Source organism: Mesoplodon mirus (assembly GCF_964341445.2).
Source record: "Mesoplodon mirus genome assembly, chromosome: 19".
NCBI classification, from domain to species: Eukaryota; Metazoa; Chordata; class Mammalia; order Artiodactyla; family Ziphiidae; genus Mesoplodon; species Mesoplodon mirus.
In genome coordinates, this window is record NC_138995.1 from 60,720,021 (window position 1) to 60,747,662 (window position 27,642).

Consider the following 27,642-nt stretch of genomic DNA (forward strand, 5'->3'; position numbering starts at 1 on the left):
CAACCACAAGTCAATTTTCTATCTCTATGAGTCTTTCTGTGAGAGAGACATTTTAAAGGTAAAATTAACAGACCGTGTTTCCAAAATGCCAGATAGGGACTTCCCTGGCAGTCCAGTGGTTAAGACTCCATGCTTCCAATGCAAGGGATGTGGGTCCAATTCCTGGTTTGGGAGCTAAGATCCTACATACCATAGAACCTGGCTGAAAATAATAATAATCATAATCATAAAAATAAAATAAAATCGCAGTGATGCACCTACACATTAGCAATAAGTCTCTTGCTACGCCACTGTGAGACTAGTTCACTATCTGGTACTATTCCAGTTCTCTCAATAAACTTGAAATGTGAGGAGATTCTGTCTTCCTGGTTATAGAATTCATACATTGCATCTGTCATTTCTCTGTGTACATGCCACACAAATCTTAAAAACAACCCCTTGATTTATGCATCCTCCAGGCATTTCAGTGAAGTAAAATGGAAGAAATGCAAATGAAATAGATAAATTGGGCAAAGTGTATTTTTGAAAATAATAATGAAATATATGACTCACAAAATGAGCTTCCTCAGGAAACTAAACATAGAACTACCATTTGATCCAGGAATTCCACTCCTCGGTATATATCTGGACATGATGGAGGCACTACTTTGAAAAGATACGTGCATCCCAATGTTCATAGCAGCATTATCTACAGTAGCCAGTATATGGGAGCAACCCAAGTGTCCATCAAGAAAAGGATGGATTAGGGCTTCCCTGGTGGCGCAGTGGTTAAGAATCCGCCTGCCAATGCAGGGGACACGGGTTCGAGCCCTGGTCCGGGAAGATCCCACATGCCGCGGAGCAACTAAGCCCGTGCGCCCCAACTGCGGAGCCTGCGCTCTAGAGATCCCAAGCCACAACTGCTGAGCCCACGTGCCACAACTACTGAAGCCCGCGCACCTAGAGCCTGTGCTCCGCAGCAAGAGAAGCCACTGCAATGAGAAGGCCATGCACCGCAACGAAGAGTAGCCCCCGGTCGCGGCAACTAGAGAAAGCCCGTGTGCAGCAATGAAGACCGAACACAGCCCAAAATAAATAAATTTCTTTTTTTTTTTTTGCTGTACGCGGGCCTCTCACTGCTGTGGCCTCTCCCGTTGCGGAGCACAGGCTCCGGACACACAGGCTCCGCGGCCATGGCTCGCGGGCCCAGCCGCTCCGCGGCATGCGGGATCTTCCGGGATCGGGGCACGAACCCGTGTCCCCTGCATCGGCAGGCGGACTCCCAACCACTGCGCCACCAGGGAAGCCCAATTTCTTTTTTTTAAGCCATAAAAAAAGGAAAAAGATGGATTAAAGAAGAAGTGGTATACATATCTACAATGAAATATTACTCAGCCACAAAGAAGAATGAAATTCTGCCATTTGCAGCACCATAGGTGGACCTAGAGCATATTATGCTAAGTGAAATATGTCCGACAGAGAAAGGCAAATACTACTTGATATCACTTACATGTGGAATCTAGAAAAGAAATGAATGTATATAGTGAAACAGAACACACAGAGAAAACAAATTAGGTTACCTGTGAAGAGAGGGAGGAGGGGAAGGGCAAGATAAGAGTATGGGATTGAGAGAGCCAAGCTATCAATACTTTGTATAAAATAGATAAGCAATATCTTAAATAATATATTGCACAGCACAGGGAATCATAGCGATTATTTTGTAATAAGTTTTATAATCTATGAAAATTCTGAATCACTATGCTGTGCACATGCAGTTTATGTCATTGTAAATCAACCATAGTTCAATAAATAAATATATATCATGCATATGTGTCATATAGGATTCACAAAGTGGAATTTTATAACAGTTGAGATATAATGCTTATTACTATAACTTAAATTTTTAATAGCCTTTCAAAAAGCCTCTTGAAAAATTATGATTCATATTTATAATCTGATAAATACCTGCACACATTAATTTTCATGAAACAAGTGGAAAATATCCTAGGCAATTCATCTGAACTGTATTTCACAAGTATTTCTAACAGTCATACTGCACCATGAGTTCTCTGTGCATTAGGAAGCGGAATGTAGCAGGTGTGGTTTTTTTTTTTAATTAGTTAATTAATTAATTTATGGCTGCGTTGGGTCTTTGTTACTGCTCAAGGGCTTTCTCTAGCTGCGGGGAGCGGCGGCTACTCTTCATTACGGTGCGTGGCTTCTCGTTGCTGTGGCTTCTCTTGTTGCGGAGCACGGGCTCTAGGCACGTGGGCTTCAGTAGTTGTGGCACATGGGCTTCAGTAGTTGTGGCACATGGGCTCAGTAGTGGTGGCTCACGGGCTCTAGAGCATAGGCTCAGCAGCTGTGGCACATAGACTTAGTTGCTCTGCAGCCTGTGGGATCTACCCAGACCAGGGCTTGAACCCAAGTCCCCTGCATTGTAAGGCGGATTCTTCACCACCGAGCCACCAGGGAAGCCCTACCTGGAACCTTTTATCTCATATACATTTTCAATTCACTTAAACACGTCAGCAAACTGCTGGCAAAAACAGCTTTTTACTGACACCATTCTCGACTCGTTAGGAGGAAACATCTTAGTTTCCGTTATAACTGGCCCAAGCAACGGTAAGCTTTTGCCTTAAAACTGTAGCAAACAGTAAATTAAAACAAGCAGCTTCAAGCTGCAGGGACCAACCTACCCCTCGCCGCCTCCTGCCCCGCCTAACGGCGCTCGCTGCACTGACAGGGGCTCCTCCTCGCCCCGCCCCTCGCCGCTAGCGCGCGCCCAAGCCCCGCCCCCAGAGGCCCTGCTTCTAACTCCGCGCTCGCGCCGTTAATAGCGGAAGCGGAAGCGGACATCGCGGAGAGAAGGTCACCCTGCTGAGAGTAAGTTTTCTTTTCTGGTGTGAATATGTGCCGCGCGGCCCCCCTGTCTCCATCCTCAGAGTGTGGGGGTCACCAAGGACCGTAAATCCCAGCATCCGTCCCTATGCTTCCAGTAAATCCAGACGTCGCCGTTACAGGTCGGGCATGTTTTCCTTTGGGTTTGAATTCGCTCAGAGGCCGGTTCCGGTGCCCTTGGCTTTTCTGCCTTCGGTCCAGGTAGACACCTCCATTCGCGACATTTTCCTGCTTAAAATCCATTACTGCCTCCGCCCCTTCCCGCCGCCTGTAAAGTCCCCTTCCGCGAGGTGGATTCGCGCCCCCCAGCCTCGCCCTCGGCCCCTGGAGGGCAGCGCCGGCCGCCCCGCTCCCGGACAGGCCGCGTCCTCCCCCCGGTCCTGGGGTTCTGCAGAGCCCGCCCCTGTCCTGAGACCCCCTCCCTCCCTCCCTCCCTCCCAGCGCCTCTGTCCTCGCATCTCCTCAGGCCGGTGCTTCTGCTCCCCCGGCCTCCCCTTCGTAGTCAGCCCTTCCCCTCACCCGGCGTGGGGGGCGGGGAGTGACCTGGGCCAGCCGTGTGACCCCCAGTGTTCTTCCGTCTGAAATACCACCCCGCTGGAGAATGGTCTCTTCTGGTAGGCGGTATGTTATTCCGTCTCGGTCTCTGTAAATATGTGGGCGAGGGGGAACTGGAGGAGCAGAGACAGAGCGACTGCGAGAGAAATAGAAAAGCTGACAGGGTGGAAAGAATGAGGGAGAGCGGATGGAGACGTAGAGGATGGCTGAGGAGCTTATAAAGAGACAGTGAAATGAAGGAGACTAAGTACGCCTTGAAAATAGCAGGTGAATAAAATCGAGAAGTCAATGAAAACGGCGGATCTCCAGGGATTGCAGAGCAACGTAGAGAGAGGCCCTGGATCAGCGGTAGTAGGGAGGGCAGCAGTGGTGAGGCCCTGCGCAGAAAGTCTGGGAGAGGATAAAAGGTGGAACCACGGCCTTCAGGGCACCCTGGTCCTGGGAGAGAAACAGGACAACTTGTGGCTAGCAGAGCAGAGGAAGAGAGAGAGCAGGAAGGAAGCACAGCCACCTGGGGTGCCGGAGAGTGGGGCGGAAGGGAGAGTAACAGGGACAGAAGGGGTGTCACGGGCCGGGCAGAGAGGGAATAGAGTTGGGGGAAGAAAGAGGCAGAAATGTGTGGATAGGCCAGCAGGAGCACCAGGGGAGTCGATGAGATCAAAAAGAAGGAGACAGAAGGGCTTCCCTGGTGGCGCAGTGGTTGAGAGTCCGCCTGCCGATGCAGGGGACGCGGGTTCGTGCCCCGGTCCGGGAAGATCCCACATGCCGCGGAGCCGCTGGGCCCGTGAGCCGTGGCCGCTGAGCCTGCGCGTCCGGAGCCTGTGCTCCGCAACGGGAGAGGCCACAACGGTGAGAGGCCCGCGTACCAAAAAAAAGGGAAAGAAATAGACAATAAAATGGAAACACATAGTTGTGCAGGTAGAGGGCAAACTGGGTCCAGGTTGGGGGTGAGTTGATTGGATTTGGACGATTAAGTTATGATATACTGATTTCTGGCTTTAGACTCTAATAAATTGAAATTTTGCTTGGTTAAATTATACAGTTGAGGATTTGTACTGCAAAACTGGAAGGTTTGTGCATTTTGTAATTGTTTGTATGACAAGAAAACTTCCCTTTGCAATCCCTATTCAGCCAAGGGGCAGTGAGTTGACTCAGAGAGTTGTGGGTCACCCCCTTCCATTTCCCGGCGTGGAATAGAGGACAGGGGAGAGACCAGTGGGGCAGGAAATGACTGACTCTCACTACATGGTGCTTCTTTAAAGAAACATTAAAAATTTTGTTTTTCTGTAATGGACTTACTTTTTTCTCTCTGGTTTCTTTACATTTATGTCTTTCTTTTAACTTTGCATATATCCTAGTGCATTAGATATCTAATTTCCTGCAAATAATTACTAACTTGTGAAATAAGTTTGGTAGCCTTATGTATTCTACTCATGTGATTCTTTTTTTTTTTTTTTTTTTTTAGTTTGTGCTTTATAACAAAGTGAATCAGTTACACATATACATCTGTTCCCATATCCCTTCCCTCCTGCGTCTCCCTCCCTCTCACCCTCCCACTCTCCCTATCTCACCCCTCCAGGCGGTCACAAAGCACCGAGCTGATCTCCCTGTGCTATGCGGCTGCTTCCCACTAGCTATCTACCTTACATTTGATAGTGTATTTATGTCCTTGCCTCTCTCTCGCTTTGTCACAGCTTACCCTGCCCCCTCCGCATAACTGTCAAGTCCATTCTCAAGTAGGTCTGTGTCTTTATTCCTGTTTTACCCTTAGGTTCTTCATGACATTTTTTTTTCTTAAATTCCATATATATGTGTTAGCATATGGTATTTGTCTTTCTCTTTCTGACTTACTTCACTCTGTATGACAGACTCTAGGTCCATCCACCTCATTACAAATAGCTCAATTTCATTTCTTTTTATGGCTGAGTAATATTCCATTGTATATATGTGCCACATCTTCTTTATCCATTCATCCGATGATGGACACTTAGGTTGTTTCCATCTCCGGGCTATTGTAAAAAGAGCTGCAATGAACATTTTGGTACATGTGTCTATTTGAATTATGGTTTTCTCAGGGTATATGCCCAGTAGTGGGATTGCTGGGTCATATGGTAGTTTTATTTGTAGTTTTATTTGTAGTTTTACTGTTCTCCATAGTGGCTGCACCAACTTACATTCCCACCAACAGTGTAGGAGGGTTCCCTTTTCTCCACACCCTCTCCAGCATTTATTGTTTCTAGATTTTTTGAGGATGGCCATTCTGACTGGTGTGAGATGATATCTCATTGTAGTTTTGATTTGCATTTCCCTAACGATTAATGATGGTGAGTTCCAGCTGGTGAGTTCCAGCGGCGCCATTCTTCTCGCGCTGCCACGCCCTGCCACGCCCGATGCCCAAAGGGGCCATGTCCTCGGTCGCCTGCCGGAGGCATTGCCTAACCTGCAGCGTGGGGTCAAGAGACCTGGTGGTGGGCGGGGTGGTGGGCGGGATCTGGGCTCCGAGGGGCCGCTGCCATTAGGTCACGGAGGTGGGGGTGGGGGAGCAGTTCGTTGCTTCTTCCAGGCTCTGGCCCTGCCAGTGGGCGGCTGCGGCGAGGGCTCTGGGGCTCGGCAAGACGCAGCCTGAGCCTTTCCCGGAGGCCCCCCAGTTCACCTGCCGACCAGAGGCTGGAGGGCCTGGAGGGCCCCGGGCTAGAAGGCCGCGATCAGCTTCTTACCGCGCTCTCTGCCCTGATTCTTTTCTAAATATGATAAATCCTTTATTTATTTATCTATCTATCTATCTATTTATTTATTTATGGCTGCATTGGGTCTTCGCTGCTGCGCGTGGGCCCTCTCTAGTTGCGGCGAGCAGGGGCTACTCTTCGTTGCGGTGCGCGGGCTTCTCATTGCGGTGGCTTCCCTTGTTGTGGAGCACAGGCTCAAGGCACGCGGGCTTCATTAGTTGTGGCACGCGGGTCAGTAGTTGTGGCTCACCGGCTCTAGAGCGCAGGCTCAGTAGTTGTGGCACACGGGCTTACTTGCTCCGCGGCATGTGGGATCCTCCCAGACCAGGGCTCAAACCCGTGTCCCCTGCATTGGCAGGCGGATTCTTAACCACTGCGCCACCAGGGAAGCCCCAATCCTCAATTCTTTAAAAACATTGACAGCAGGATCTTTAGATTTAAAAAATTCACAAATTATTTCTTTTTATTGATTCAGATATAATAGACACCTGAGTTCTTCCCCTGGTTTATCTTTCTATACTGGTAAAGTTCTTTGGTAACTAGTAAATAATTTTAGACTCTTTTGATGAGTACTTGGTAGATATGTCAGTGATCTTTTATATTAACAGTCAAAACCTAGTTTAACCATTTAGTCTAATATTTTTTCCCCTTTTATTCCTCTATTCATGATGAAGAAGTTTGCTCAGATCTTGTTTCTAAGCTGAATGCTTGCAATGTTTTATGCACCAGCAACTATGCTTTTGCAATTGTTTATTTTTAAATTATTTTACTGTGATTTTTCTGGAAAAGAAGAATTAGCTGTTTGGTGTGTGATCAGACCTTGAAAGAGAAGTTTCCTTTGATCAGGCATCTGAAAGATGGTGTTTTAAATGGGACAGGCGACAAGGACGGACTCTGCCCACCGACCCCTCAGGATCTCATCTCAGAATTCAGTTCCACCTGCTTCTGTTCACTCAACCAGGACTTTCTCAGAAAAGTCTCCCTTCTGGGCCTCAGGGCGCCCACTTGTAACATGGAGATGAGAGACTAGACCAGAAACTCTCAGTCAGAGTAACACTGACCCTGAAGTGATTGGCCAGATTGAGTATGTGTCTGTGTGTGTCTTCTTTTTGGAGAGAGTGTCTAGTTTTATTTAGAATTGTATATGGGTTCCTATCTTCCCACAGGCTCGGAGTAGAAGTGACCATAGTCAGAAATATTTCTCTGCTTTAAGTATAAATCTGAGGAGAGTTTATGCCAGTCCTGGCACTCAGACCTGCACTGGCTCTTATTTGCCCTCAGGACAAATCCCAGCTCCTCCCTGTGGCTACTCAGCCCTGTGTCATCCTCAGGGCCCTGCCAGTATCTCCAGCTTCATCCTGGGAGCTGACCCTGTTCTCATGGTTCACTCTACCCTGGGCACATTCACCTTTTGTGTTTCCAAACAAAAACTATTTCTGTCTGACATCATAGTTCCTGTTCTTACCTTTTGCCTTGAAGTCACCATGGCTCAGGCCCTTTGTCTCCCTTCAGGTCTAGGCTCAGAGAGGGCTCCCTATCTCCTCCTGACTATCTGTGTCACATTTTATTGCCTCTGTATCAATCACCTTCAACAGAAATGCCCCTCTCCATGGATTATTTGGAGTCTTCCTCCTTTTCCGTTCACTGAAGGATGCACAGTGTTCCTCTTCTTCCCTGGATGGCTGCAGCGTCTCCCTCTGGGGATGTGTTTAGTGGCTGGGACTGTGGGTTGGGCTGAATAATCCTCAGGAGACCAGGGGAACAAGGTAGCTGATGAGGGTGGTTCCTACATTTGTTCTGGACATTTCAACTCTTGATTATTACTCCATATGGCTGCTTAATTACTCAAAATAAGAGCAAAAAGATGCAGGGAGTGCTAAAAAGTCCTACAGAACTGATGTCCTCATGTAGTATGTTGAGGTGTCCCCATGTTTAGTGTGCTGTGTCACTACTCCACTATAGCCCCCAGGTGTTCCAGGCTGTGCACATCCAGGGACCGGTTGCCTCCTTGGACAGGAGCTTTGCCTTCCAGCAGTTCATCTGTTCCGAGTCAGGGGTAGTGATTTCACTGTGGTAACTGTGGGCCAAAGTCCAGAACCTAAGGAGGAATGAAGGAGACTTCCCTCAAAGAGTTAGGGTATCTTTTTTTGTGTGTGTGTGGTACGTGGGCCTCTCACTGCCGTGGCCTCTCCCGTTGCAGAGCACGGGCTCCGGATGCGCAGGCTCAGCGGCCATGGCTCACGGGCCCAGCCGCTCCGCGGCATGTGGGATCTTCCCAGACCGGGGCACGAACCCGTGTCCCCTGCATCGGCAGGCGGACCCTCAACCACTGCGCCACCAGGGAAGCCCTAGGGTATCTTTTAATTACCTGTGAGCTGGGAGAACAGGAGAGAAGAAACTTGGGGACCATCTGTCTTGGGGACAAGAAATCTGGGGACCGCCTGTCTTTGAGCGTCCCTCACTGGATTCAAATGTCCTTTGTAACTGGACTCCGTAACATTCTTACTTTCTCGTAAGTTTTCCCAGGAGGGACAACTTTGTTGACCTGCATATTGAATGCCCAGTGTCCTTTCGGTGGCAGCTTGTGTGTATTCCTGTTGCGATGGCTTTCCTGAGATGTACTTTTGTCCTTTAGCCCTGTTTGCAAGGAGGAGAGGCAGAACAATGGGAAAATTGGAGGAGAGCCTGCAGGAGGGATATGGCAGCCAGTGTGGGCTTCAAGATGAGCCCGGTGAATGGTGTGTGCATTTGTCCCTTTTGGGCTCAAGGGGTGTGTGGAACTCCTGGCAAGTAATGTCTCAGTTCTGGCTGGAGCACCTGGAATTGGGTTTATGGATAGTTGTGGGGTGCATTGCATGGTTAGCGGTGCCATAGTGTCTTAGCTCAGGTTCCCTGGGACCTAGCTGCTGAGACTGAGGTTTCCATTCATTGGTTTAATCTGGTATTTCATGGCCATACATGAGGAGGAATGAAGGCAGTGGTTTTAGGCACAGAAAATCATTTTCCTCCGATGTTAGAAGTATGGCCTGAGCTGAGCCCACAGGGATTCTTGGGTGCAGGAGGATGGGTGCCTTGTCCTCAGGCAGTGGAGCTAGAGGGTGCCCTACAGCATCCACTCCGCAAGTGACTTGTGTTGGGTATTCTGGGAGGTCAAGAATCATTGTGCAGGGATACTGCTTTGGGAAAGATCTCTGGTGTTCTCCTTACTTGCTGCAAGTAATAAATCCTTCCTGCTCGAGAAAAAAAAAAAGAGAAAGAGAGGAATCATTGTGCAGTTTTTAGACTAATATGGAGGTCATTTTATTGTTTACCTTTGGTACTTTTTAGTATTTTGTGTTGCAGACAAAGAAATTTTCAGTTGCACTGTGAAACATAACGAAAGGGGAATTGGAGTGTTGCCTTGGGGGATGTTTGGGTCTCACTGGGGGATGTGCGTCGTTGGAAACGTTCGGTACGCGCGCCTCTCACTGTTGTGGCCTCTCCCGTTGCGGAGCACAGGCTCCGGATGCGCAGGCTCAGTGGCCATGGCTCACGGGCCCAGCTGCTCCGCGGCATATGGGATCTTCCCGGACCAGGGCTCGAACCTGCATCCGCAGGCAGATTCTTAACCACTGCGCCACCAGGGAAGCCCAACATCTTTCTTTTTTATATGTAGTTTTTGAAGATGACACAGTTTAGGCTGTGGTTACTGTGAATGAAAATATGGTATTTTGCACCTACTGGTTCCTTGGGTGTCTTATATCTATTTTTCCCTCTGGCATGATTTATTAGAGTTTGGCATGATTTCTGGTATTTTCTAGCACAATGAGTTGATCATTATGGGTTTTATCGAGACTATGTTGAACCCCATGAAAGTTTGTAAGTTCATTTGAGTCCAGAAGGGAAATTATGAGTACTAAGCTTCAAATGGCAGAAGGTTTTCATTAGGGAGATTTTGCTGGGTATGTTTCTGTGGACAGAACCTGAGAGGGGCCACTAAGTTCTTTAGTGTAGGGAGAGATTGTTCCGAGAATCAGAGGGCCAGCAATACCACAGTGATCAGTAGTACAGAGGCACATCCTTGGGAAGATGTAGCCGCTACTTTCTTGCTGCCAGGCCAGTGCTGGTTCCTCTACGGTCCTCTCCCTACCTGTCTCAAAACACACACACACACACACAGAATAGGGAACACTTGTGCTTCATTGGTGGGAATGTAAATGGTATGGCTATTACGGAAAACAATTTAGAGGTTCCTCTGTCTAGATAGCCAAAGGAAATGAAATCATTATATTCAGGTAGATATTTGCAACATGTTCATCTAATGTTCATCGTGCTATCGTTAATCATACTGTGTTTCTATATACCTGGTATTTGCTGAGAGAGTAACACTTGACTGTTCTTAGCACACAGAAATAAAATGGTCGTTGTGAGTTGATGGACATGTAAAGCACTCTATTGTGACTATTACACAGTGTATACATCTGTCTAATAAGCACATTGGATGCCTCATATGTACACCATTGTTCTGTTAGGCCTCAGTAAACCTGGAAAATGAAAAGCAAGTGGGGGCCGTGCTGGGCTTGCCTCCTGAGTGCTGCTCAACCCAGGCGTTTCCTTAGATGGATGAAGAATTTTGTATAGACATGTCTTGTACCCTCTGACCAGGGATTCCTCTTCATACTGTCAGTGTGGGGGTCCAACCTCAACAACAGTTAAGGTTCCCGAGAATATTCCAATCTGGATCCATCACTGAGCATCGTGACTCTGGGTACCCCCGTTCCTGAGGGCTGAGATCTGGGCTGAGGGTGAGGGTTCTGCTCTGCGTGGGGATGGATCAGGGCTGGTCTGTGACCTGCAGGGGATCGTCGGGTCCAGCTGAGGTGCCCACTGCTGCTGTGTACATGATGCCTCACCAGGAGGGGAGCGAGATCTGAAGAAAGGGTGGGAAACTCACCTGTTAGAGTCTGTGTAGAAGTTTACTGTCCTGATCCCTCCAGGGACAGTGGGCAGCAGAGGACTGTCTGTTCCACATGCTGAGGGCTTCCCTGTGTGTGTGGTGGTGACTCAGGAAGGGGGTGTGTCGATTCTAAGCATTAAACAGCCTGTTTTCCACTTTCAGGTCCATTGACCTCTAAAGACTCTTGTCTGAGAAAGAAGCCCTGAAGAGGAGGGAGAGGAAAGAACTGGAGTCAGGAATGACTCTTTCTCAGGTAAAGTCATTTTCTCAGCTGATTCTTCTGTCTGTCCTTCCTGAAATGCCCTTCTTTGGACTCGCTAATCTCTGACTCTGAAGTAGCCTGCCTGACACCTGTACATTCACACTCACCTGGGTCCTTCCCTCAGGGCCTGACATCTCTACTTAGATCCCATTTCCCCATGACCCGGTGACCTGGAACTTGTGAAGAGGCTCCGCTGGGTGTAGTCCTGGGCAGGGCTTCACACCCATGGATTGGAGACATGGTGTCAGTGCTACTGGGCAGCAGGGATTGCTTAGGGCCCCATCAGGATGCACTGTCTGCTCTCTGTCTAGCAGGATAAAGAAGCTGGACGTTAATGTGCACAGTATCTGGTAAAATCTGGAAAACAGACCAGTGAGAGGTAATTTGTTCTGTCTTTTTAACTTTTTTTTTTTTTTTGCCATGCCCCACAAAAACTTGTGGGAACTTAGTTCCCCGACCAGGGATTGAACCCAGGCCCACTGCAGTGAACACGCCAAGCGCTAACCATTGGATCACCAGGGAATGTTTTATTCCATTCTTGAGTTTGAACTATGAAATCAACCTAAATCTTTGACAGTGGGAAATTCTTTAAATCACTTTCATCACCTGCATTCCTCAGAGGTTGTCTTTTCACTCTGTGGATTGTATCCTGTGCTACAGAAGTTTTTACCTTTGATGCAAGTAAGGTTCCATCTTCATTCTTTTGCTGGTTTGTATATAGTTGCTTAGCATCATTTGTAATTGAGACTGTCCTTTCTCCTTTGTGTAGTCTTTGCACCCTTGTCTGTACATTTTATACATATTCACTGGATTATTTCTGGTATCCACTGGGTTATGTATCTGTGCTTGTACCAGTACCACATCATCTTGATTACTTGGTAATATGTTTTGAAATCTGAAAATGATGTCCATCTTCTTTTTCAAGAGTATTTTGGCTGTTGGGGGTCCCTTGAGATTCCCTATGAATTTTAGTGTGATTTTTTTTTTTAACTGGGAAAATTGCCTTTGAAATTTTGACAGGGATTCCCTTGAATCTGTAGGACACTTTCAGTAATAAAGTCGTTTTAAGAATATTAATTCTTCCAATTCATGAGTACAGGGTGTCTTTTTATTTATTTGTATATCCTTGGATTTCTTTTAGCAACATTTGGTAGTTTTCAGTGTGCAAGTCTTTCACCTCCTTGGGTAATTTTTTCCTAGTCTGTCTCTTGATGCTATAGTAAATAGTATTGTTTTCTAACTTTCTTTTGAATTTGTTCATTGTGTATACCAAGGCAACGGATTTTTGTGTGCTGATTTTTTTTTTTTCCTTTCTGGCCTGCCTTGTGGTTTGTGAGATCTTAGTTCCCCCACCAGGTTTTCAACCCAGGGCCATGGTAGTGAAAGCACAGAGTCTTAACCACTGGACTGCTGGGGAATTCCCTGCTGCAATTTTTCCAAAGTTGTTTTTTCCTTTCTTTGTTTTGTTTTGTTTTTGTTTTTGTTTTTGTTTTGGATGCGTCAGGTGTTGTGGCACTCGGGATCTTCATTGAGGCGTGCGGCATCTTTTGTTATGGCATGCAGTGTCTTTCGTTGAGGCGCATGCTCTTCGTTGTGGCGAATGGGCTTCTCTCTCTAGTTGTGGCGTGCGGGTTTTTTTTCTCTCTCCCTAGTTGTGGCACACGGGTTCCAGAGTGCGTGGGCTCTGTAGTTTGCGGCACGTGGGCTCTCTCGTTGAGGCGCGCAGGCTTAGTTGCCCTGTGGTATATGGGATCTTAGTTCCCTGACCAGGGATTGAACCCAAGTCCCCTGCCTTGGAAGGTGGATTCTTTACCACTGGACCAACCGGGAAGTCCTTGAAGTTTTTTGAAGTGGTGGTTTTATCATGGAGCCTTTTTGGTTTGCACGTGTAAAACCTTGTCACCTAGAGAAAAAGGTAATTTTACTTCTTTTTCAATTTGTATAACTTTGATTTCTTTTTCTTGTCTAATGGCTCTGGCTAGGACTCTCAGTACATTCTTGAACAGCAGTAGAGGGTTTGCATCTTTCCCCTTTTTTGTTGTAAGCATTTAGCATTGGAGACTTCCCTTTTACTATGGTTTTGACTGCCTGTTATAAATTTTGGTATGTTGTGTTTTTATTTTCATTCAGATATTTTTACAATTTCCTTGTGATTTCTTCTTTGACCCATTGCTGCTTTTTCTAAAAAATAAATTTATTTATTTTACTTTTGGCTGTATTGGGTCTTCATTGCTGCGTGTGGGCTTTCTCTAGCTGCGGTGAGCAGGGGTTACTCTTTGTTGCGGTGCGCGGGCTTCTCATTGCGGTGACTTCTCTTGTTGTGGAGCACAGGCTGTAGGCACACGGGCTTCAGTAGTTGTGGCACTAGGCCTCTGTAATTGTGGTGCACAGGCTTATTTGCTCCGCGGCTTGTGGGATCTTCGCGGACCAGGGCTCGAGCCTGTGTCCCCTGTATTGGCAGGCAGATTCTTAACCACTGAGCCACCAGGGAAGCCCGGGCCATTGCTTCTTTAAGAATCAGCTGTTTAATTTGTACATTTTGGGGGTTTTCCTGTTTCCCCTCTGTTGGTTATTTCAAGTTTCATTTCATTGTGGTTAGAGAAGATACTTTTTAGATCTCAGTCTCCTTAAATTTGTTAAGATTTGTTTTGTGGCCTAAGATGTGTTTTGTGGTCTGTCATGGAGAATGTTTCCTGTTTGCTTGAGAAGGATGTTTTTTGGTGTTGGGTGGAGTGTTCTGTACATGTCTTTTAGGTACAATTGTTATTTAGTGTAGTTCAAGTTCTCTGTTTCCTTTTAAGTTGTTTCCATGTGTAGATAAAACTAGAGTATTGAAGTCTCATACTGACATTTCGCTGTTGTCTATTTCTGTTGTTTCCTTCATATTTGGGCAAACTCTAATGTTAGATGTATATATATTTATAATTGTTATATCTTCCTGGCGAATTGACTGTTTTATCATTATATAATATCCTTTGTCTCTTGTGTCAGTTTTTGTCTTTATTTTTTCTGATGTAATATAGTCACTCCTGTTCTCTTTAGGATGGACTATCTTTTCACATCCTTTTTCTGTTCTTAGATTTCTATGTCCTTAGATTTGTAAATGTTCACAGTTCCAACTCTCTGACACACTCTTTGTGCCTCTTGCCCTCTGTTTTCCTCCTGTTACTGCCTCTAATGGCCCCTGCTCAGGCACACTGTACAGTGGTGAAAGGCAGGCGCCCTGGCCAGCCCCCTTCACTCCACTGTAACTTCAGAGGGAATGTGTCAACTTTCCTTCTAATCATGATGTTTGGTGAAATATTCTTCCTTAATTACAATATACTTTTTTTTTTTTTTTTTTTTTTTTGCGGTACACGGGCCTCTCACTGTTGCGGCCTCTCCCGTTGTGGAGCACAGGCTCCGGATGCGCAGGCTCAGCGGCCATGGCTCACGGGCCCAGCCGCTCCGTGGCATGTGGGATCCTCCCAGACCGGGGCACGAACCCGTGTCCCCTGCATCAGCAGGCGGATTCTCAACCACTGCACCACCAGGGAAGCCCACAATATACTTTTTTCCATATTCTTTTTAGTCATGATATTTAATTCTCCAAGTAGATTTTAACTTTACTATTGTGATAATTTTTTTCTTAATCTCTTAAATTAATGTATAATAGTAATAACTTTTCTAATTTTGAGTCAGTGTTTTATGTGTGGAATACAGAAATAAACTCTGCTTTGCATTTGTTAATACCTATCTATGTCAATATTGTGGTTTAAATTGTATTTATATATGGGTATTCAATAGAGATTGGAGTTAAAGGATCCTATTTTTTTCATGTTAGTACCATTTAGTACAGTTGATACTTTTTCATTGTTCCAAAGATGCTGAAATTCGCATAAATAAAAATGATGATGAAAAAAATCATGCAATAATATATCCAGAGACAACTTCTCTCGTTTCAGTTATTTGTGCATTTACATGTGTGTCCATGAGTTCATGGATGTGCAAGTCCATGGTTTTGATAAAAGACATCATAATTTTATAACTATGTACTGTATTTTATTGCAGTTGAAATTATATCATAAATATATTACACGGCCTTGAATTTTTCCTACACTATCCTGTTAATGGTTCAGATACTAGTAAGATTACTAACGTAGTGTGTGCGTGTGTGTGTGTGCGCGTGCACGCGTGCCTACATCTATAATGACCTTTTACTGCCTTTCACGTTGTTCAACTTCTTTCAAGTTTTCTGGGAGAATCCTCTGGCAATGTCCTTCCAAAGCTCTTCTGTTACTTCAGGTTTTGCTTCTTTATCTTCAGTTCAAGACCGCATCCACCTTAATTCAGGTGCTTGCTGTATCATTTCTTAGCTTGAACTAAGTTGAGTTTCTCCAAATGTCTCTGACAGTTTTCTCCTCTGCAGGATGGGAACAGATCTTTCTTTACTGAGCTACAATGTTGATAAAAAAGTTCATATCTATAAAGCATTTAGAGTAATGCTTAGCATCTGTGAAGTATTCAGACACCTTTAGTCATTGCTGTTATTATCGTCATTGTAATTTAAGATTTTGATATTCTTTTTTAAAGCACTGTGGACTTAGTCATCTCTAAAGCCACCACTCATAGTGTAGTTCATCTGGATTTTGAATAGCACTCAGTGTGTAAGACATAATCTAACACTTCTGGATAGAGAACTCATTGTTGAATTTTATTTATATGTATTTCATGTATTGTCCACAAAAATGAAAAATACACATTGATTACAGGTTATCATAATCTCTATGAAAAAGCATAAGAAATTAAAATTAGAGACCCATAATTTCCCCAGATATCTTTATATGGATCTGTCAGAATACATACTTCAACTTGATCTTTTCACCTCTTCTCATTTTGTGTGAAAATAAGAATTCTTCTCATGGCCCCTTGGTGAAATGTGTTTTCCTTTCAGGCACAGTTGACATTCAAGGATGTGGCCATCACGTTCTCTCAGGAGGAGTGGGAATTCCTGGACCCTGCTCAGAGGGCCTTGTACAGGGACGTGATGTTGGAGACCTACAGGAACCTGGTCTCCCTGGGTGAGGATAACTTCCCTCCAGAAATTGGGTTCTGCCCCTATGTATCTTTGCATTTTCCATTCTGTGCCTCCTGGGAGCCCCTGTTTTGCTTGACTGATCTGAAATCCTTGTTGATTCAGAAATGGAAAGCTTCAGGATGCAGCATCAGGAGTTTAAATCTACCTTTTCCTCTGATGACCTGCCCACTTCAGGATACATCAGGAGTTGTTCCAGAGCTTACATATATATAAAGCTCAATGGGAAACTTTTAATATGCCCATTTTCCTGTTTCCTACCCTTGTGCTTTTGATTTAGGAGTTTTAGGAAAAGAGCTACGTTTCTGCACATTATACTGTTCCCTGTGTATTCAGGAGGTAAAGAGCAGGTCAGTTTTTTGAAATATTTTTCTGTTTCCATCTGTAGTCACCTCAGTTCTCAGTTGAGCAAGAGACCAGGATTCTGGAAAAGCCACAGCAAATCACGTTTCCTTCCTCTTATGTGGAGGAATTTCTGTTTCTTATCTGAATATTTTACCCACTTTGTAACAAGAGAAAGAGCCCTGGGCTGTGAAGACTGATCTGAATACCTCTGGGGTTGTATCAAAGTGTGAACACAGGTCAGATCTCAGAAGTGCTGAGGGGAAACCTCATTATTAATAGTGTTTGGAGACTTTCCCCTCATCAGAGAGTTCTATGGGAATACAAAAATTTACTTATTATTTGAACTCTCAGAGGAAATTTTTCTTCTCTGTAACTTATCCCTCTTGTCCTTCCACATGTAAGATGTATTCTTTCACCCTCCAGTGGTGCTGCAGCTCCACCAGAGACAAAGGCAAGGTCTTTATTCATGATCTGCAACACTCTGCCATCTGGTTTCTGTGAGCGCCTGTTGCTTGAATTAGCAGAGCATGAGGTGGACTTTTTCAGAGGGACCTCTTGCCCCCTCATCTCTCCTTCTCGACTTCATTCCATTGGATGCTCAGTTCTGAGTCCACATAGATAAGAGCTGATGCCTCCAGACTCCAATCCCTGAACCTTTCCCGGTTCCATCCCCATTTGATGTTTTTAGAAGACCTCCTCAGAAGATGGAGACACTGGCTGCTCTTTGATTCCATGTGGCATCTCAGAACCTGCATGGAGCTGTCTCAAGCCCTGTCTGCCTGTTTAGATCGCTCCTGCATTTCTTCTGCTCTGCTTTGGCCACATTCTTCAGGCTTGTGTTTAACAGGGAGGTGCATTCTATCTTCTGTAATTATTACTTAGGAAAACTAAGGACAGTGGACAGAGAGATCATCTCTGATCCCCAATCCTACTGAGGAGCATATATGTATCTTTCAGGCTCTTAGTTTGGCATCTGTGGCTAGAGCACATTGTGCCATCTGAAGGTTCTATGATATCTGACACACATATCTCATATTTTTTTCACTCCTGTACTGCTCTACCTAGTCTGGGAATGTATTCTCTTCCTGATTTCATACTCTCCTAAGTTTGTGTGATTTTGCCTCTGAAACTTGTTTATGAAATACATAGAACTAGGCTCTGAAATTTTATCCAGAATCTTTGGTGTGATAATCCACCCTTCGTTAATCAACACCTTCTGGCGGACTCTCTATAGGGTGGGTTTACTGGGTGACAGATAATTTTGAATGAGAATACTATCCCTCATATATTGTCCTATTTCCCTGCGATATAGAAAATCACCACTTAAAGCCACAGTGAAGTGGTGTGCACATTCTATGATACGAAATAGAAAGCATCGCCAGAGCCTGGCTGATAAATCTTTCCAGGTTTTTGTCTGGTTTTGAGCAATGTCACAAAAGCCTGTCTCAAGGGCACTGTGATAGTGGTGTTCATATGTACTATGACCATCCCCTTTCACCCTCAGTAAACGGTGAATAGGAATTTCTCCTCAGGATAACATTGCCCAAGTTCACATCCTCATATTTGTGAGGCTGTTGTGTAAACTGTCATGGGCACCATTTGGGGGTCACCTGTGTGCTATTGTTCTTTCTACATCAACAGCTAATTTTGAAACATCTAAATTAGAGAACGTATGAAGTGGAGTGATACCTTCCATCCGAACCATAATTTGTTCTGTTTAGTAGACCGCCCTTCCCCCACAGAGTGGTCCTGATACTCCTGTGGAACATCACTTGACCACTGACACAAGAGTTTATGTCTCATGTCTCTCTTGTATGCCACTGGTCTCTCTCTGTCTTTATGCTAATACCATACTGCTTTGGTTAATTTAGGTTTCTAAGAATTTTGAAATGATTGTGAAACCTCCGACTTCATTATTTTCAACCTTGGTTTTGCTATTGAGTGTCTTTTGAGATTGCATTTGAATCTTAGGATGGATTTATCTGTTTCTTTGAGACACACTATTGGGATTTTGTTAGGGATTGTGTTGAATCTGTTGATCACTTAGGGTAGTATTTACATACTGACAATATTTACTTCTAATCCATGAACTTGGGATATCTTTGCATTAATTTGTGTCTTTTCAAATATTTTTCACTGTGTTTTTAGTTTATAGTGCATATATCTTTCCCTTCTGTAAAGTTTTGCCAAATACTTTATTTTTTTGATGGTATTGTAAATGGAATTGTTTTCTGAATTTCCTTCTTGAATTTTTATTGTCACTGTATAGAAACAGTATTGATTTTTGTTTGTCAATTTTATATATTGTCATCTTTTTGAGTTCATTATTTCTATCAAATTTTTATTTATTTATTTTTATTTTTATTTTTTATTTTTTTGCCATGCTGCACGGCTTGTGGGATCTTAGTTCCCACACCAGGGATCAAACCCGGACCCCCAGCAGAGGAAGCATGGAGTCCTAACCACTGGACCACCAGGGAATTCCCCAGGGTTTTTTACTTATTAGAGCATTTCATTTGTTAAAAGAGATAGTTTTGCTTCTTTTTGCTATTGGAATTGTTTTTATGTCCTTTTCTGCTACCTACGTGTACTTGCTAGGAATTCCAGTAATTTTTTTTTAGAAATACTGAGTGCAAGTGTCCTTGTCTTTTTCTTGATCTTAGAGGAAAAGCTTTAAGTCATTCCCCATTGAGTATGATGTTAGCTGTGGACTTTTAATACATGTCCTTTACTATGTTGAGGTCACTTTTTTCTATTTCTGGTTTACTGAGTGTTTTTATCATGTTTTTAGCATTTCCCCACGAGGACACCTCTGGTAATTGGGAGGCTCCTTCCAGTTCAGTCTCAATGCAATGTAAGAAGGAGGTGGGGAGTCACAGGCCAGGAAATTGTCATGAACTGTCCTACATTTTTCGGTTTAGTGTTTTCAGGATAGGCAATTGCCTGGTGCTGCCGCTTTTTTTACTGGTTTGTAGAGTTTTCCCAAATTCTTTTTTGTTTATTGTTTTTAACTTGGCTTCCTCATGGCTCTAATGAGTGCCTGTGGTTTACTGTTCTGTTGACATCACTCCTCATGGTTTTGTTTTTCTTTGCAGAGTTTGTGTTAAGAAATTTAATGATATGATTTTCAGTATTTAGAGAGGCCAGCTAAAAGAACACTGTCATGTTTAATAACAAGGAGTGTTAACCTAAACATTTTATATATGAAATTATATTATGTAATCTATATTTTAGTTAGTAACACTTTTTTCTTTCTTTGCTTACTTAACTATTGTGATCCTCTCCTGAAATTGCTCAGGCTTTCTCAAACACTTTCTGCTATCTTTGTTTCCCCATACAAACCCTGCTCACCCAGCCAGGAGCTCTTCATTCTGAAATCATGATCTCCCTACTTTACAGTAGTGTTGATCTGATTACTTTGTTCTGCATGTGTGTGTACAGAATAGACTGATCCGTCTCCTTCTGGTGGTCTTCTCCTGGTTTTTTCTTCTGCTTTCTGCTAAGAACATTATTGCACCATCTCCTTGACTATTATATATGTTTTTATTGAATATGTGCATGGAAATACAGCTGTTGGAATTTGATACCTTGCATAGCAAATAGTGTAATAGATTTAAAGTTAATTTCTTTCTACAGTGTTTAAATCTCTTTCAGTTTTTCCCATACTTATAGTATAATTCCCATAGTTAAAAAATTCTGTGCTCCACTCAGGCCCTTTCTCAGTCCTGACCTTTCCTTCCATGGCACCTTGATGTGGATGGAGAGATTGTTATTTCCCAGCACATTTAAGTTATTCTCCTGAACTTCCCAATTTCTACAGCACTCCTTCACCCATTCCTCCACATTCCACATCACTCACACTGTAAAAATAATGCCTCGAATAACTGTCTCATGACACAACCTAAATCATTTTCTGTGTAGCTGTGATGACTCAGAAACCATTTCCAGGAGGGGTGGCTGAATAACCTTAGTAGTTATCCAGCTCACTCCTTGCATCTCCCTTGAAGTTTTCTTTCTCAACTCCTGATATTTGTTGTAGTATTTTGTAATCTGTACTGCTTGGGTGGGCGGTCATGTTTAAGAATATGTTGTCTCAGTCTGTTGGTCAAGGTTCACATCATGGTTCTCACTACTTTCTGCATCAATTGGGGTCATGTACATAAACCTGTGATTCCAATTTCCTTACTTAAAAAATTCTGATAATTTTCCTCAAGCCTTTCAAAAGAAACTAGTAATGTTAGATGGCTTGAAATAGTGGGGTTTTTTGGGGGGGTTTTTTGTTTGTTTGTTTTTTTGGCCACACCACTCTGCTTGCGGGATCTTACTTTCTCAACCAGGAATGGAACCCGGGCCCGTGGCAGTGAAAGTGCTGAATTCTAACCGCCGGACTGCCAGGGAATTCCCAGAAATAGTGCATTTTTTATATTAATGAATCAAAAGTGGCTTTTGTATAAAAAAGATATATTAATATTCTGGCATGTTTATTATGATGTCCCTTTTTTTGCCTTATATATTGTATGCCTTTCTTTTGCAATTTGTTATATGAACCTAGTTAAATAAATTCGCAAATTGCTCTCTCTTCATTACATATATTTTGGAGCCAATGAACTGGATATTTTAGGGCACTGAACAGGTAGGGAGTTGTTCTATTTAATGGCTATTAATATAACTGGAGAATATTTCATTTATTGATATTTAATTGTGATATACAGAAGGTGGTCTTTCAGAATGTTTTATGCTTCTTCCTGGGTACATAGATTTACAGCACGTTTTTAGAAGAACATTTTGTTTTTTAAAATACTGTTTTATCATATTCACCATTTTCTCTATGCTATATTTGTTTCCCAATTGGAAACCGCCACTCCGTGAGATTATTCATTGAATAAGTTAGTTTTGGATTATTTACTGTTACAATTATTTACTGTCTGTTTTGTTAGCATTCATTTCTATTTAACAAGTATGCACAATATATGTATAGTATAATATTCTTTTCTCCTCAGTTACGAGGCACCAGTATATTTACTGCTAATTGGTATGTGCTTTGGTGTCATGGTTGACAAATACACTTTCTTTGATAGCTAACAGAAGCTTTTCCAATGTGAGTATTTTTATCATAGGTTGTTTGAAAATTGGGTACCCTAAATTTAAGTGGAATTACTCGGATCACTTTATCTTTAGTAAAGAATCATTCCTTTTGTGTTTGTAAAGGTCTTAATATCATGGTTGGGAATTTTCGTAACTCTATGTAAGTACTAATTTTGGTGTAATATCATGTATTAACATGAACTATTTACTTATGAATTGGGGTGAATAGGATACTTATGGTTCTTTATATCTTGTAGATATCTCTCACGTACATGTGATCAAGAAATTACAACTAAATGCAAACACTGATAGAGCAGAAGTATTCCAAACACTGATATTGGGAAGACATGAAAGGAATAAAATCAAGCATTTTTACCTCAGGGAAATCCAGGAAAATATACATGACTTTGAGTCTCAGCCAAGAGATGAGGAAAGAGATTATAAAGGAATGCCTCTAAACCATAACAAAAAGCTGACTGATAAGAGAGATCGACATGGTAGAAGTGTTGCAGGAATCAAGCCTATTGAAAACAGGCTGGCATTAAGCTTTCAGGATGAACTGCGTATTTTCAAAAGCGAAGAGAAAATTGACGAATTTAATCAAGCTGACAAGAGTATCAGCATTAGTGCCTCATTTTCACCACTTCAAGGAACTTCTCCTACTGTCCAAACCACCATTTCTAATTCACATGAGAATGATTTTATGCATCCTTCAGTACTGACACAAGACCAGAGTGCATGCATGGAAAGCCCTTACAAATGTAATCAGTGTGGCAAAACCTTTCATCGGGGCTTAAATCTCACTCAGCATCAGTTGATCCATACAAAAGAGAAAATATTTAATTGTGATGTATGTTGCAAAGTCTTTAGTCGAAATTCAGACCTTGCAATTCATCGAACAATTCATACTGAAGAGAAATCTTACAAATATAATGAGTGTGGCAAAACCCTTAATCATGGCTTGCACCTCACTGGACATCAGGTAATCCATACAAAAGAGAACTTATATAAATGTGATGTATGTGAAAAAGTGTTTAGTCAAAGTTCATACCTTGCAGTTCATCAGAGAATTCATACTGGAGAGAAACCATACAAATGTAATGAATGTGGCAAGGTCTTTAGTCAGAATTCATACCTTGCAAAACATCGCAGAATTCATACTGGAGAGAAACCTTACAAATGTAATGAGTGTGGCAAGGCTTTTAGTCAAAAAGGAAACCTTGCAAGTCATCAGAGAATTCATACTGGAGAGAAACCTTACAAATGTAATGAGTGTGGTAAGGTATTTAGTATTAGATCAACCCTTGTCAGTCATCAGATAATTCATACTGGAGAAAAACACTACAAATGTAATGAGTGTGGCAAAACCTTTTATTTTGGCTCACACCTCATACAACATCAAATCATCCATTCAGGAGATAAGCCATATAAATGTGATGTATGTGGCAAAGTCTTCGGTCAAAATTCATACCTTTCAGTTCATCGGAGAATTCATACTGGGGAGAAACCTTACGAATGTAAAGACTGTGGCAAAATCTTTAATCACAGCTCAAACCTCAGGAGACATCAGATAATCCATACAGGACAGAAATTATGTAAATGTGATATATGTGGCAGAGTCTTTAGTTATAATTCATACCTTGCAATTCACCGGAGAGTTCATACTGGAGAGAAACCTTACAAATGTAGTGAGTGTGGCAAGGTCTTCAATCGGAATTCAAATCTCGTAATTCATCAGAGAATTCATACTGGAGAGAAACCTTACAAATGTAGTGAGTGTGGCAGCTGCTTTAGTCGAAAAGCATACCTTTCAAAGCATCAGAGTGTCCATAGAAAAGCGAAACCTTACAAAAGTAAAGACTGTTGAAAAACCTTTACTTAGATCTCAACTCTCACTACATATCAGGTAATAAATACAAATGGGGAATCATATTAACGTGATATATGTGGGAAGGTCTTCACTCAAAATTGACACTTTGGGCTTCTCTGGTGGCACAGTGGTTAAGAATCTGCCTGCCAATGCAGGAGACACGGGTTTGATCCCTGGTCTGGGAAGATCCTATATGCTGCAGAGCAACTAAGCCCATGCGCCAAGACTACTTAGCCTGCGCTCTAGAGCCCGTGAGCCACAACTACTGAGCCCACCTGCCACAACTACTGAAGCCTGTGTGCCTAGAGCCCATGCTCTGCAACAAGAGAAGCCACCGCAGTGAGAAGCCTGCGCACCACAACGAACAGTAGCCCCCGCTCGCTGCAACTAGAGAAAAGCCTGTGTGTGGCAGTGAAGACCCAATGCAGCCATAAATAAATAAATAAATAAATAATTTAAAAATCCTTAAAAAACACAAAACAAAACAAAATTGACACTTTAAATTCATGGGAGATTCATAGTGGAGAGAAACTATGCACATGTCATGAGTGTGGCAAAGCCTCACCATCACATAATCTATACTGGACAGAAACTCTAAAAATGTCTTGAATTTCTCAGAGTCTTCAGTCAAAATTCATACCTTAAGGTGCACCGAAGTTTCATATTGGAAAGCTGCCTGACAAATATGATGAATGTGAAAAATCCGTCAGTGTACTTAGAAGCTTATCTTACTGTCAGGTAATCCACATTGACGACGAACTTTAAGCAAGGGTTTTAGCAGCTGTCCACGTCTTAGGCTTCACTGAAAATATCATTCTGGAGAGAAATCGGGTAGGTGTGTTTAGTATGACCAGTTCTTAGACAAGGAAGTCATTCACCAAAGAATTAATTCTGGAGATTACCTCACAAATGCCATGAATGGGCAAAACCTTCACTCAGGGCTCACGTCCTGCCAATCATCAGATAATCCATACTGGACGGAACATTACAGATGTACCGATTGTGGCAAAATTTCAAGTTAGTGCTCACTTGTCACTAGATATTGGAATATTTATCCTGGAGAGAAACCAGTCAAATAATTATGTGTGTGGTAAGGATTTTACGCAAAAATCACAAGATAGGAAGGTACTGGAACTATCCCTTACTAATGCAACTAGTGTGGCAAAATCTTTACCTTGAGTTCAAGTATTTGGCAACAGTGCAGAGTCCATTGAAGAGAAACACTACAAATGTATGAGCAGAGGCTTTATCCTGGCTGCACAATTCACCAGACTTCTCAATATATATCTTTGAGAGGAACCACACGAACTAATTAATATGTGTGCTAAGGCTTGTACCTAAAGATGAAGTTTCTGAAACATAGAGGATTTAGTTTGGAGAGCAACGTTGCAAATGTAATAAATGTTGTAAAAGTTTTCATCAGGTATCTACACCTTTAGTGTAATGATAAAATTCATACAGGTCGGAAACTATAGAGATTTACTGAACATGGAAAGAATTTGACGAAGCGATGCGTCCTGAGGTTTCACCACAGAACTCATATGAGGGATAATCCTTACAAATGTAATGAGTTAGGTAAATTTTGTGTGCCATTCTTAAATCAGCCTACATATCAGAGAATCTATACTAGGAATAAGTGTATCTCCAGGATTAATGTGAGATTGTATGTACCTTAGAATCATTACAAGTCACAGTATGTTAAGAATTACAAAATGGTATGTATGTGACAGGAAGAATAACGTGTGTAAGTGGCCAATTATCTTCACTGTAAATATTCTGTTAATTGAATTTTATTGAAAAAGCCACATTACTATTTATGCCTTTCAACCTGAAATTTGAAGTCTGTTGATCTTATGCCTTCATAACAGGCCTTTGATGATTGTCTCTGGGAAGGAATCAGTAACATAAGGGGGCCAACTTCGTTAGGTGTGGTTCATTCACATCCATGTTCCCCGGAAAAACAAGGGCCCTGAATTACCAAATTGAATAGTTGTGAATTAGCAACAGGGAGGGGCAGAGAATAATATAAAACTGCCTTGACTCCTCATGCTTGTTATGTTCAGGGTCCATGGATAGGCCACTTCTAGGGAGTGATAGGACGGAATGCTCTACCAGATGACCATGAACAGAGCAGTAAGGATGTTAAGGGGCTGGACTTGCCATGAGAGGAGAGTGACAGGTTACTAGGGACTGATTATGTGGTAGGAACAATGTGTCGGAAAAGTTGGTCACTTCCGCCACTGCATGTGAACTGGTGGTGTTTGCATCTATGTTTAATGAGAAATTAAACTCATTCTTGGGAATTGAAGGGAAAGCATTTAACATTAGAGGAAAATTTAATTACTGAGCGAGGCTTGGTGGAGGATAAGCTTATGGTTTGAATGTCCAGTTTCTCTCAAAGGAAGGAGCCCTTAGGCTTTTTTATCAGTTTGTCCAGAGAGGCTGAATAAGAAGAGGTTTTCCTGAGGATTAAGAGGTGTCAATAGTCAAACATCAAAAAATGGAGTCAGGGGAACTCCCTGGCAGTCCAGTGGTTAGAACTCCGAGCTCTCACTGCCGTGGGCCTGGGTTCAGTCCCTGGTTGGAGAACTGAGATCCCACAAGCCGCATGGTGCAGCCAAAAAAAAAAAAAAAGAAAAGAAACAATGAAGTCAGACTCTTTAATAAAACACTGAGGCAGACCCCCCTCGCCTACCCACTTGTATCCCTCACAGGCGTCCTATATTAATCAGTCTACTTCTTGCCTGTCACTTTACCTCTCGCTGAATTCCTTCTGCGCTGAGACACAAAGAACCTGAGGCTCAGCGAGTCCAGAGACCAGATACTGAAACCCCCACCAGGTGGGAGAAATTAACCGTGTGCTACCCACAAGCATGTACACCCCAGACTGGTGGGAAGGAGAAGGTTGAGGATGTTGGCTCCCACTTACCTCACCACCAGCCAATCAAAAGAATGTCCACGAGCTGATCACGCCCTCTCTGAACCATTACTATAAAACTCACTACCCTCTCCAGGTTGGGACACACAGTTTTGAGGGCATTAGCCTGCTGTGGCCCCTTTGCCTGGCAGAAGAACAATAAAGCTGTTCTTCTCTACTTCCCCCCAAAAGAAAAGAAAACAAAACAAGCACTGAATGCTTACTCTTGAAATGCCTGAGTTCTTGACTTGGCAAACCATACTTTTTCTTCATGCTAATAATTTCTTACATTTCTTTATCTGCAGCACACATACATTCCATTGTTCAATATTGTTCTTGAAAATGCTCGTAAAATCCTATTTGGATAACTTGTCAGAGATATTTTTACCTTAGTTTAATAAAATTAATGTTTGGAAATGTTTATTAGATAATATAACTAAGCAGTTTACTCAAAGAGCAATTTTCTAAATGCTATTAAAATTTGAGTTTCAAATTATGCTGGTACACAATGTGTTACGTTGTTTTCTACTGTAATAAAAAAATGTTTTGAATTGTTTCCTTAGCGATAATTTTTTCTGTCGCATATATTTCTCCTGTTTTATAGCATGGGATATGTAAATTAGTGGGTTGTTTTGGGACTTCTGTGACATGATAATGCCCATAAGGCAATGACAGGTACAAAGTAGGCGCACTATAAATATGAAGAAAAACTGTTACTTTAGGGCTTTAGTTCAGTGAAAAAACTGGAATGGCAAAATGGTGACGTGAAATCTCTCTTGTGGGAGTTGGCTATGGTCAGGTGCTTGAAAATCAAGTGTGTGGAGTTGAACAAACATGCAGTGAAGTGAAAGAAATTATAAGGATGAATGAGATAGACTGCAGAATTCCAATTATAGTGTGTGACAGAGAGAGACTCTCCATTCCCAAGTGTCTGGAAGCTGTACTGCCCTTTCCTATTGATATGTTCACATTCAGAACCAGAAGATCTTGCA

General features: G+C 42.9%; 2 protein-coding genes across 4 annotated transcripts in view; one reads left to right on the forward strand and one right to left on the reverse strand.

Annotated features, from left to right (window-relative positions):
* LOC309794915 (uncharacterized protein) overlaps positions 1–27,642 on the reverse strand; it is a 385,639-nt gene that overhangs the window by 108,487 nt on the left and 249,510 nt on the right. The window lies entirely within an intron of this gene.
* LOC309794918 (uncharacterized protein) lies at positions 2,824–26,393 on the forward strand. 3 transcript variants are annotated; one of them, XM_082606862.1, is made up of 4 exons: positions 2,824–2,865; positions 11,260–11,350; positions 16,293–16,419; positions 22,121–26,393. In XM_082606862.1, exons 2-4 carry the CDS (start codon positions 11,336–11,338, stop codon positions 23,728–23,730), a joined length of 1,752 nt encoding a protein of 583 aa, XP_082462988.1. In that variant the 5' UTR covers positions 2,824–2,865; positions 11,260–11,335; the 3' UTR covers positions 23,731–26,393. The 3 variants fall into 3 exon arrangements, with proteins under 3 accessions (XP_082462988.1, XP_082462989.1, XP_082462990.1); XM_082606863.1 differs by lacking the exon at positions 2,824–2,865 and adding an exon at positions 2,889–3,002; XM_082606864.1 differs by lacking the exon at positions 2,824–2,865 and adding an exon at positions 3,037–3,081.